Below are 12585 nucleotides of genomic sequence, written 5' to 3' on the forward strand. Positions count from 1 at the left end.
CCAGGTCTCCCACATGGGTACAGGGTCCCAAGGCTTTGGGCATCCTTGGCTGCTTTCCCAGGCCACAGGCAAGGAGCTAGTTGGGAAGTGGAGCTGCCGGGATTAGAACTGGCACCCATGTGGGATCCTGGACTGTTCAAGGCAAAGTTTTTAGCCGCTAGGCCACCACACCAGGCCCAGGTTTGTCCTCTTAACAGCCAACCTCCCATCTAATGGGGGCACCGCTCCTTATCTGCTCCATGCTGTTCTGGGGCTGGGGTTTCGGGGGAGAAGACTGACTCTGCCTCTATCCAAGAGGAGGCATGAGACTCAAGACTGCCCAATCAGATCACAGCATCTCCCTCGCCATGGTGATGGGTTCAGAGATAGCTATAAACTTCACCTGGCAGGTGTGCTTAGGAACAGGTACTTTCTTTTTACTGTGAGGGCTGTACTTGTGGGATTTGAGGCAGAAGTTGCTGCAGGCAGATGACCGATGGATTGTGACAGTGTGTCTAGGAATCAGACTAGGATGGAGACACTAGTTAGAGGGATGGAGAAACTTGATTTCTGGTGATGCTACTGTGGTCTCTAGTCACCAGCCCTGTGAGCTGGTGACTTTCTTTATTGAGTTTATTGTGCTTTTAGAAGTACATTGCTTTGTAAATGTAAATACATACACACAAAAAAACAAAAATCCACAACAGTTTCACAGACATCTGCTTGACCTTCCCAGTTGAAGGTCAATTGGGAATGGAGGGAGTAATTTGGTCTTGTGGAGTCTGCCACAACACCTAGTGTGATGCTCAGTCAGCAATTAGCACACAATTTGCCATAGGTATTTATTGCATGTTTCCAAGAAGAACTAGTTGAGGAGCCAGAAGCCCTAGTATGAATCCTACTTCTATCATTTTCTGAATAAGCTCTAGAGAGTATCACAATTCAAGTCCCCACCAGTTTTTTTAAGAGAGTGCAAAGGCTTAAAATGAGGATAGAATGGGTCTACTCATAGAAGTCTCGGTTAACGTAAAGCATGACACAGATGCAAGTTAATGCTGACAGATTCTTGCTTCTCTCTTTCACTTTGGACTTCATGAAACCCCTACTCTCATCCAGTCTTCAAATCTTCCTTGTGGTATGTTTTTGCAAGAGTACTCATTATTTATAACAATGACCTCTGTCTGTCACTTGCAAATGCTTATATACTGTATGTATTTTCATTTGCAGATTATTTCCTGAATTTTCTCTCTCTCTCTATATATATATACACTACAAGATATACACTAAAATTAGATTGGAAAGAATACAGCAAAGCTGAAGTTGGTAAGAATCAGGATATTTTGGTTTTACTAGATGAAGCTATCTCCTTTCCAGCCAGAGGCCGCCAAGAACTCATTGACATGAATGATGAAGGTAATATTTGTACGAGAAGCATATGACCACACAAGTTGCTGCTGACACTCTGGGTGAAGAGTGGAAGAACTGCATGATTCATATCAGTGGTGGAAATGACAAACAGGGCTTTCCCACAAACAGGGCTTTATGAATCTTGACCCATGGCTGGGCTCACCTGCTGCTGAGCAAGGGGCATTCCTGTTACAGAGCAAGAACTGGAGCCTGCATTGTCAATGCTAACTTGAGTTATTGTAAAAAAGGGAAAGCTATTCCTGTTTTGACTGATACCCTGGGGCCTGCTCACCTGGGTCCTGAAAGAGCTACCAGAATCTGCAAACGTTTCAATCTCTCTAAAGAAGATGATATTTGGGAGGGGTGGGGGGAATCCCCAGTGCCTATAAAACTGTACTACATAATACAATGTAAGCAACAATAAAAAAAAAAAAGAAGATGATATTTGCCAGTATGTCGCAAAAAAGCCCTTTAACAAAGAGGGTAAGAAGCCTAGGACCGAAGCACCTCAACAATGCCAGCACACTGCTTGGAAGGGACAGCCTGCTAAACAAGAAAAGCAAGAGTTTGCAGAGTATGTTAACTTTTGGCCAAGCAAATGAAGGAGGTCAAAGAAAAATACCAGGAACAGATTGCCAAGAGATGTAGGCTGTCTCCCCTGAGAGTGTCTACTTCTAATCAGAGTCCAGTCAAAAATAAGATTTAAGAATAACAAATAAATAAGGTTGGATATCAAGAAAGGGGTAGTATGGTAAAGCCAAAGTTGCTAAAACTCAGGCTATTTTAGTTCAATTTTTATTGTCACTTTGGAATTGCTTAAATATATGACTAGAACTGCCAAGACTTTCCTTAGCCATTGTCATTGCCTCAAGCGATCACTTCCTTGAAAGTTCAAAGAGTAGCAGGTACTGGGAAGAGATTGCTGCTCATAGCAACAGTGAGTTTAAGTCCTTATTTCCTGAAATGTTCTTGATAACTTTACTCTTGTAGGAGTAGGGAAAACGTGTATTCTGCTATTTCTCTGACATTCTTTGACATATTTGTACCACTTATCTTCAGTGCAGAATCCGTCCCTGCTAGGAAGGCTCACCATTGTAGTAAATGGGGACTCATCTCAACTCCTTCTTTTATGTCCTCACCCAGTCCATCAGCAAATCCACCCGCAGTGTCTTCAAAACATGTCCAGAAGCCTTCACTTTCTGTCATATCCTCTGCTGCTGCCTGAAGCGGAGTCCCCCGCGTGTCTTGGATGATTTATCACAGATGCTGCCTAACCAGTCTCTGCGTTTCCTACCTTCTCCCCTGCAGGGTCTCCTCCCCAGAGAAGGTCAGATCATTGATCCTTCAGGTTCCAAATTCCCCAGGGGCCTCACATTCCATTCAGATAAAACCAAAATGGCTTGCCATGTGCCCACTTCCATGCCATGTGTTCCTGCCTGTCAATGCCCCCTCCTTTTTGTTGTTCCTGTCATCTCCCTGCTCACCTGGCTGTAACCACATTGGTCTGCTAGAAGTTCTTTGGACACTTCTAAACACAGTTCTGTCCCCCAGTTCTGTCCTTCAGTTCTTGGTCAGCTTCCTCCCTCACTTCCTATGACTCTCTACTCAAAGGATACAGAGGAGGGCATTAAAAGGTAAATTCTCTTTGTCGCAAACATCTTTTGAAATCTATACTTTTTTTCATAATATGTATTTCCATGAATTTGTTTTGAAGAGCCCATACATGCGTGGATTTCAAAACATTTTGCAATCAAAGATAAACATCTTTTAATTCCATTTTGTGGCCTTTTTGAGGTACGCTCATATGAAATATTGGTTTCGTTGATTGCTGTTGATAGTAGCCCTCACCCTATCCCTGCACCTGATAAACACACATATTACATATACTATATTGTATACATATTACTTGTCTTGAGAAGTCAAAAAATGTTTGCAACAAAGAGATACTTTCACCTCTTTCTTTGCTTATTTCAGTGTTTTCAATACCTAGTACTCAATAGATACTTACTACTGAATAGCTGCCCACGGGCTGCTTAATATTATTTATATATCTATCATTGGTTGCTCACACTGAAGGTGCTTATATTCCTTTATTTTTTAAATTTCAGTTGTCTCCCCCGTAAGACTGAATGCTGTGTGTTTTATAGCTGTGTCTACCATTGCTTTACAAATGCTCCTACCCTGCTGGAGTGTTTGTTATACACATGCTGCATCTTGTTGAGTAATGGATAGGGAATTCAGAGGTTTGGAGTGTTGATCTCATGGGATTGTTGGCATGCTGTCTACAGCAATCTAAGATGTCTATTGTCTCAGATGCGTGGATCTTAATCTAAGAAGGAAAGATCTTTCTCTCTTTTAATTGCAAAAACTCTGGTAAATTTCCTAGCAGAATGTGGTGTTTATTCTGCAGACTTACCAGGTTGGGATACAAAGTCAGCTGAGAAGAGAAAAGATCCTAAGATCAGAGCTCTCTGGTAAAATTGTTGTCTTTATATAAGACCTGCTCTACATACACCGAGCCCTCTGTGTCTTTTGGTCTTGCCTCTGTTGATTCAGCCAAGTACAGATTGAGAATATTTTTTTTTTTAGAAAACTGTATCAGTATTGAATATATGGAGACTTTTTTCCTTGCCATTATTCCCTAGACAATGTGCTGTAAGAACTAATTCCATAGCACTTACATTTTTATTAGGTATTGTAAGTAATCTCGTAATGACTTAAGTATATCGAAGATGCATGTAGATTATATGCAAATACTACACCATTTAAGTATCTGCAGAGATCAGCGTTTATAGGAAGTCCTGGAACCAGTCACCCACAGGTACCAAGACATGATTGCATACTTATTTTTGTTTCTCATCAAAAAAAAGACACAACGATATCTTGTGGGTCTTTAAAATTGTTTTTCATCTCATAGTGGTATAAGGACTTTCAGTTTCTTCATTTTGTTAATTTCATTGCAGCTTGTGGTTTCATGAAGTTTTTGGAAAATTAATGCTTTGCCAACTGCAATGGTTCATGTTATTTTGATGTTCCTCTACCCTGTTCTGCTGTAATTTAGAAGAAAATGCAAAAAATGAAGATGATAAGGAAGAGCAAGACCGGCTCTGAAAGCCCAAAGGAGGTGGCTGTGTGTAAGGTGCCTGGTGTCAAGGCCACCTGTAGGCCATGGACTCCTCAAGAACGCAGGTGCCTGACCCTGGCTTTGTACCCGCAGTGCTAGCATGGGCCTGGCACTCAACATGTGCTTGTGGACTAGTGAAAACCAGGCCAGTGAAAAGGAATTTATATAGGAATCAATAGTGGCCTTCACTCTCAGTTCTCATTAGATATTAAGACTAGAATTTATAGTCCCTGATCTTATATTTTCTCTGACTTGCCAGTCACAAATCAATGAGTCAAGAAAACAAAATATCCGTAAGAATTTAAGTAAACAGGGCCCGGCACGGTGGCACAAGTGGTTAAAGGTCCTCGCCTTGCACGCCCGGGATCCCATATGGGCACCGGTTCTAATCCCGGCAGCCCCGCTTCCCTTCCAGCTCCCTGCCTGTGGCCTGGGAAAGCAGTGGAGGACGGCCCAAAGCTTTGGGAACCTGCACCCGCATGGGAGACCCGGAAGAGGCTCCTGGCTTCGGATCGGCATAGCATTGGCCGTTGCGCTCACTTGGGGAGTGAATCATCGGACAGAAGATCTTCCTCTCTGTCTCTCCTCTCTGTATATCCGCCTTTCCAATAAAAAAAATAATAACAATAAAAATAAATCTTTAAAAAAAAAAAGAAGAATTTAAGTAAACATTGAGATCAGTGATAGATTTCTTTGGAATTGTAGTCCTGATTTCATTCCAGTGTTCTGGCTTCACTTTGTTTAGGCTGTGAATGGGCTCTATGATGTGATGTGATTACACCAGAGGAAGGACTCCTTGTCTGCCAAGCTGGCACTCATCAATTTCTGGTCATCGGTGGTTTAGGAGTTCTGATTAGACTCCCCCCGACTGCTGTACCATATGACTTTGGGATAGTCCTCAGGCCAGTGTTGGCTCAGTTTTCTCTTTCATGGATCAGAAATAACTACCTTGCAATGTTTTCTTCTAGAGAAGGAGCTTAAAAGGCTTTAAGTGGAAATCATCTCTGATTTAAATGCTGTAATTACTAATGTGGTAGAATCAATGATAGAATTGATGAATATGCAGCATTCTATTATTTGCTTTAAAATGTTTCTTCTGCATTTTCCTTAATGTTCATAAAAGCAGATTCTTTTTTTATTTTTGTTGTTACTTGAAGAAGCAATACTTGAGTTGAGAATTCCAAATTCATCATAATAAAGTAGAGAAAATTTTCAGTAGAAAACATATAGATTTTAATATCTGACACAACTCTGATTTACCAGATCTCTGTGACCCAGAAAAGTGACCCAACCTTTCTGAGGCTCAGGTCCTTTCATCACCATAAAAACAACATATTCATGCGCAGCAAGAGGTTACTTCAATGCCTGACCCCTAAAGCAGTTGTTAAAGGCATTTAGCCTACCAGTGAGTTTAGAGTCCTTAGGTTCAATGCCCAGCTCTGGCTCCTGACTCCAGATTCCTGATACTGTGGCCCCTGGGAGGCTGTGGTGCTGACTTAAGTCCTGAGGTTAGTGCCACCTGTATGGCAGACCTGAACTGCATTTTCAGCTCCTAGGTTCAGCCCAACCCAGGCCTGGCTCTTGTGGGCATAGTAGTTGGGAGCTCTGTCTGCCTCTCAACTATTCTGAAGGTTACATGAGTGCTTGGGAATATGCTTCTAACAGATTGAAAGTCCTAAATTTTAAAAAAATGTATGCCATTAAGATATTGATAGTTTAATAGAACTAAGAAGTGTCCTAATATAAAAGCATAAAATATCAGCCTATGCAAATGAAAATATGGCTTCCTAGTTGTGAAGAATAAAGTTATTAAAATATAATGTTAGAGACAGTTACGAAATATTTTCTAAGCTGCCATGAAGTTCTCTGATCTTTTTAAGTGACAAAGGAAGGAGGGCAGTAAGGGACACATCTACACGGTGCATTACAACAAAGTGTGAGCTATAGCAGGCACCCAATAAATGCTTGCAGAATAAATTCAGAGAATGTATGGACTTTTAAACCAGAGAGAGTTGCATGGACTTCCAACTTTTTATTGGAATGATGGATTTTACCTCTAAAAGTTGTTAGAGGATTGAAAGAGATAGGAAAAGTGCCTGATATATTCAGATGTGTTCATAGTGCTGTTCATATTTTTGTGAAGTTAGGTTCAATAGAAAACAAATAGTACCACAGGTGATTGGACTAGTAAACTGCTATATGTCTGTCAGTAGAGAGAGGGAAAGAGAGAGAAAGAGAGAGAGAGAAAGTGAAACTTTCACAAACCGCTGGCTGCCATTCTAGCAGAGTGGCCAAACTGGTCAGCAAGAGTCACCCTCGCTTCCAGGCTTTGTCAGGAAAGCTGCATTGCTTGTTCAGTTATCCTGCACATGGCTTTTCCAGCTCATGACCCTGGGTTGTAACTAATGAACTCCAGCTGTTCTGATTTTGCCTTCCAGCCCTTTCCGTTTAACCTCCCGTCTCCCCAGCTTCACATCCTTGGAGCTCTTACAGGGAAAATGGGACAGAGCCAAAGGTTGCAAATGAGGCCGCCTATCTTCTTAAGGGGAGAGGGCTCCAAGTTTCTACCTCTGGTGGAAAAAGAAACATTTCATTGTTGGAAACTGGATGCCTAACAACCTTCAATGTGTCAAAAATCCTTTTGTGGTTTTTAATATTACACAAGCAAAGCATTCGGCGAGGTAAGTCCATAAAACAAACCCTGAGAGGCCATAGTCGTGCATGAACGTAATTGTAAACACCTGTGATGGGCAGGCAGTTCCTGGGTAAATACGCAGTGAGTGCACAGCACAGCACAGCTCCAGCTTTCCTGACCCATGCTGGGAGCCATCTGTCAGGAACCTTTTGCCTGTTTTGCAAAACTGGCAAAAGGCTTCACTGTTACAGTCAAATGCTGATTGTGGGCAAAATCTGAATCAGGCCAGTTCAGCTAAGCAAACTGGGAGAATAAGGTGAAGCTGGACATGCAGACCCTCTCCTTTTGTGGGTGACCTGGGCTTCTCTATCACGTTCAGAAATACAATCCAGCTTAAACACACATCTCTTCCCAAATCTGATCATCCTTTCCAAGGGACCACTAATCAGTCCATTAGTAAATGTAACTTCCATTATGTGAAACACAGCCATGCCTTCCCCAAGAATGCACCTGCTCCTACCGGGATGAATCCTCTAGCTACATGCTCTGCTAGCCATGTGGTCCTTCTATTTAAATTACAAATGATGCATTTCCCAAGGGCTCTCAAAGACTTTTGAAAATGGCACCAAATTCAGTTATAAACTCGTTTTCGGAATTGCTTTTTCCATGTCTGTTTGTACAACCCATCCTTTTAAGCTCAGTCGAAAATCCACTGTCTCCATTAGCCACAATGAGACGAGCTCATTCTCATTTAGGGTCACAAGGTCTTTTATACACTTGAAACTTGAATCATCTTTTCTGCTAAGACTAAAAACAACACAGAACCAAAAATTTGAGTTTTTTCTCCCCAAATTTAACAACATACGGGAATGTCCTTGGTTCAGACTATGTGCTCAGTAAAGGAAGAAAAGTAAGGACATGGTCAAAAGAAGTAGAGAATAAGTTCAGGGAAATGTCATTTCTTTGTTTTGCTGGGCATAGTAGCAATTTTCTCATTCCAAATGGCCTATGTAAGGAAAAATTGATAAACTGAACTTTTTAAAAATATACATTTATTTTCATGTAATGCCCCCCAACAGCCAGAGCTGGACCAGGCTGAAGCCAGGAACCAGAAACTCCATCTGAGACTGCCACCTGGGTGGGAGAGACTTGAGCACTAGAGCCATCATTTGCCACCTCACAGGGTGTACTTCACCAGGAAACTGGAATTGAATGCAGAGCCAAGATCCACAGCAGGTCACTCCGATGTAGTATACAGGGTCCCCAAAACAGCATCTTAACTGCTAAGCCACATTCCTACACCAACTGTGTTTTTGGTGATTTATTTTTTGCTATTTTGGCTTCTTGATTTTTATAATAGTATGGAATATTCTAAGTTACTAGAAATAATGATAGTGATTGTCCTCAAGAGGGGAAAGAATGGAATAATTGCTAACATTTATTGAACTCTGATAATGGACTATGTGTAATTGCTTTAAATGTAGTCTCAATCCTCATAACAGCTCTATGAAATAGATACCAATATTATCCTCTTTCTGAAATAAACCATATTTCAGATAGGAAAAGTGCCCAACATCACACATGAGCCAGATATCCCTACGTCACGAACCTAAGCCCATCTGACACAGGATCGTCACCCACTTTCTCTTCTGTCCTGGGTATAGCAAGGACAGAGCCCAGCGCTAAAATTCCCATGGCACTACTGCCTGAGGAGTCGTTTGAGTTTTGCTGAAACAATCTTCAGGCAAACAGGCCACTAACAACTATGATTTTTTTCCCCCCTCTTCTCTAAGTATTTTCCGGGTTATAAAGATATAACACTAGCATTAAACACATGGAAAGTATTTAGTAAATGCTCACTGAGTTCCTAGTTTTGGTTAAATGATATAACAGTTTTCAAAATGAGTTTCCTTATGAATACTGAAATTATAATGTAAGTTCTCTTGGGAAACTGGTATGGGCGATAAAATTGTAATTATTCACTTACTTGTAGAGCTGTCAAAAACTAGACTCTGAGTACATAGATGTGATGCAAAACAGATCTCTGGGGTTCATTTCTGCTGGTCTTACCTTCCCTGATGGCAGTGAAAGGGACTCCTTCCTCGGTGTTCATGCTGATGACTTTCAAAGCCACCAGGTGTCCATTGATCCTAGAAGACAGGGAGGTGGTCACACACAGAGATGGCTCAAGCAGGGATTTATACCAAGAATGATTTAACAAAAGGCATTTTCCTTCCAAATATATTCCATTTTGTGAATATATATATATTTCAAAAACTTTTTTTCTCTTTATGAAAGTCATGTGTTCATTACAGAAATGTCAAGAACATAGAGAAGCACAGAGTGATTCCCCCACCAAAACCACCCCTGGATCCTGGTGTGCACTGATCCTTTTTGACTCTTATCCACACATCCTTGTCATGCAAATGACTTACTGTAAATATTTCCCAATAGTCTTCCTGCTTGTACACTTGAACTCCTACTGTATACTCCCAACAGAGAAACTAGGACACTCTTTAAATATATACATGCACATAAATAGGATATGCATATACATATACATTTATAACAAAAAGAAAAGGAGAGAGACAGAGGCAGGGAGAAAGATCCCATCTGCTGGTTCTCTCATCAAAACCTTCAATGGCTGGGACTAGGTCAGGGCTGATGGAGGGAGCCAAGAATATAGTTCACCTACAAGGGTGGCAGGAATCTAGTCACTTGAACCATGATGTTTGCTGTCCAGGGTACACATTAGCAGGAAACTGGAGTCAGGAGCTGGAGCTGGGTATTGAACATAGATATTCCAGCATAGCATGCAAGCATCATAATGATCAGGCCAAATGCCCATCCAGGCCTCCATTTAAATGAAAGTCAACACAAACCAATTCTCTGTTCACAACTCACCATTCCTCTCCTTCTCACTTAGAATTAAAGTCAGATTCCCCCACTGGCCTCATCGGTGCTAGCTGACCTGTTCAGACCACGCTCTCTTCGCCTCTTCTCTCCTCTTATTTAGCATTTTATTTATGATGTAACCAAAGTTCTAAAAATAGAGAAGACTTTAATGCAAGTCCAAATCTGTCTTTAGGAGAGTGAAATTCATATTACATTTTTAGTAACCCATTTTCCTCGTAGCATTCATCTTTATACAGATTGATATTTAATAATGATACCATATTTCATATCATAAATGTACTACAATGTGTTTAGGCATTCCAAACTGTCCTGACCTCTACTGGGAGCCTGACACCGGACTGACATAGTGCTCGTCATCTTTCTCTACTGTCATGCTTCCCCTTCCATTTTATACCTTTAGAGGAGTAACACAGGTATATCTACCTCCGGCTGGGTATATCATATACATTTAATCTTTAGACTTCTTTTCCATCCTTCCCATTAACTAATTTCTTGAACTGCTTATTTATATCAGTGTGTAAAAAAGGTTATGTTAGGGCCGGTGCGATGGTGTAGTGGTTAAGTGCCTTGCATGCACCGGGATCCCATATGGGTGTGGGTTCTAATCCCAGTGGCCCCACTTTCCATCCATCCCTTCCTGTGACCTGGGAAAGCAGTCGAGGATGGCCCAAAGCCTTGGGACCCTGCACCCACATGGGAGACCCAGAAGAGTTCCTGGCTCCTGGCTTCGGATTGGCTCAGCTCCAGCCACTGCAGCCGCTTTGGGAGTGAACCATTGGACGGAAGATCTTCCTCTCTCTCTCCTCCTCTCTGTATATCCGCCTTCCCAATAAAAATAAATAAATCTTTAAAAAAAAAGGTTTTGTTTTAAGATTTATTTATTTTTATTGGAAATTCAGATTTACAGAGAGAGGGAGGAACAAAGAGGAAGCTCTTCCATCCACTAGTTCATTCCCTAAATGGCTGCAATGGTCAGAGCTGAGCTGATCCAAAGCCAGAAGCCAGGAGCCAGGAGCTTCTCTGAGTCTCCCACATGGATGCAGGACCGCAAGGCTTGGGCCCACCCACTACTGCTTTCCAAGGCCACAAGTGGGAAGCTAGCTGGGAAGAGGAGCAGCCAGAACACAAACCAGTGACCATGCCAGATCCTGGCACATGCAAGGTAAGGATTTAGCCACTGGGCTATTGTGCTGGGCCCAAAAACTTTTTTGTTTTCATTTAATTGAAGGGTAGCATTAGAGACATGGGAAGAAGAGAGAGGGAGAGAAAGAGAGAGATAAAGAGAAAAAGAGATCAATCTTCCATCCACTGGCTCACTCCTTAAGTGGCTAGGACTGGAAGCAGCCAAAGCCAGGAAACTGGAGTCTTCTCTGGGTCTCTCATGTGGCTACAGGGCCCAAGCACTTGGGCTGCTCTTCTGCTCTTTTTCCCAGGTGCATTAGCAGAGCTGAATCAGAAGTGAAGTAGCCTAGTCTTGAACTGCTGCCCACATAGCCTGCTGGGGTGTGATGTGACCTGGGTTTATTCTGTTTCTGCAGGTTCACCCTTTGGAAGCTCTTGAGGTTGGCTCCTGTGTCCCTGTGGTAACCAATCAGTGTGGCTGTGTTTTTTGCTTTATTCTCCATTGTGCATGTTTGCATGTGTGTGTGTGTGTGCATGTCTTGATCTATTAATAGAGAAAAACAATGCTCATTTTAAAATTTGTTTTATTTGTAGAGCTGAATTTCTGTGAGTTTCTCAGTCTTTCATATTTTATTTATGATTTGCTTATTTGCCTACTTTGCTCTTGAAATATTTGCATATGCTTTTCACTAATTGCTTTTGTTGTCTTATGTTCTGAAATTTTGAGCTTCAATTTTTTTGAGATTTTTTCATTGAAAAGGCATATTTACTGAGAGAAGGAGAGACAGAGAGAAAGATATTCCATTCACTGGCTTACTCCCCAAATGGCTGCAATGGTCAGAGCTGACTGATCCAAGGCCAGAAGCCAGGAGCTTCCTCTGGGTCTCCCATGTGGATGCAGACTCTCAAGGCTTTGTGTTGTCCTCGACTGCCTTCCCAGGCCACACGCAGGGAGCTGGATGGGAAGTGAAACAGCCGGGACACAAACCAGTGCTCATATGGGATCCTGGCGCTCACAAAGTGAGGATTTTAGCCACTGAGCCATCACACCAGGCCTGAGCTTCAACGTTTTTAATGTTCAGTGTTTTCCAAAGTGTTGCTTGTGTGTTTCCTTTTTCATTTAATTATTTAACCCACTGGGACTTCATCCTTTATATTCACTTTTTTCACTCATCCCAGATCCATTTATTGGACTGACTTCTCTTTGCTGCTCATTGGAAATGCTGCCGTGACTATAGAGTAGAACCAGGATCCATTACTACTTGGATTTGTAATGATTATGAATTTTTAAAAATCATTTTTCTTTGATCTACCTTTCCTTTTGCTTGTGCTACACAATTTCAATTATTGTAGCCTTAGACTATACAGTGTGTCCTCCATGTCCATGGACTTGGTATCTGTG

General features: G+C 41.8%; 1 protein-coding gene and 1 pseudogene across 2 annotated transcripts in view; one reads left to right on the forward strand and one right to left on the reverse strand.

Annotated features, from left to right (window-relative positions):
• LOC121168107 (cyclin-dependent kinase 15) overlaps nucleotides 1–12585 on the reverse strand; it is a 78508-nt gene that overhangs the window by 61204 nt on the left and 4719 nt on the right. For both annotated transcript variants that reach the window (XM_040997889.1, XM_040997890.1), the window contains exon 4: nucleotides 9216–9295. In XM_040997889.1, coding sequence (XP_040853823.1) covers nucleotides 9216–9295 — 80 coding nt within the window. The remainder of the gene's footprint in view (nucleotides 1–9215; nucleotides 9296–12585) is intronic.
• Nucleotides 348–2092, forward strand: LOC121168102 (annotated as a pseudogene).

Source organism: Ochotona curzoniae, unplaced genomic scaffold (assembly GCF_017591425.1).
Source record: "Ochotona curzoniae isolate NIBS_2020 unplaced genomic scaffold, NIBS_Ocur_1.0 patch58, whole genome shotgun sequence".
Classification (NCBI taxonomy): Eukaryota; Metazoa; Chordata; class Mammalia; order Lagomorpha; family Ochotonidae; genus Ochotona; species Ochotona curzoniae.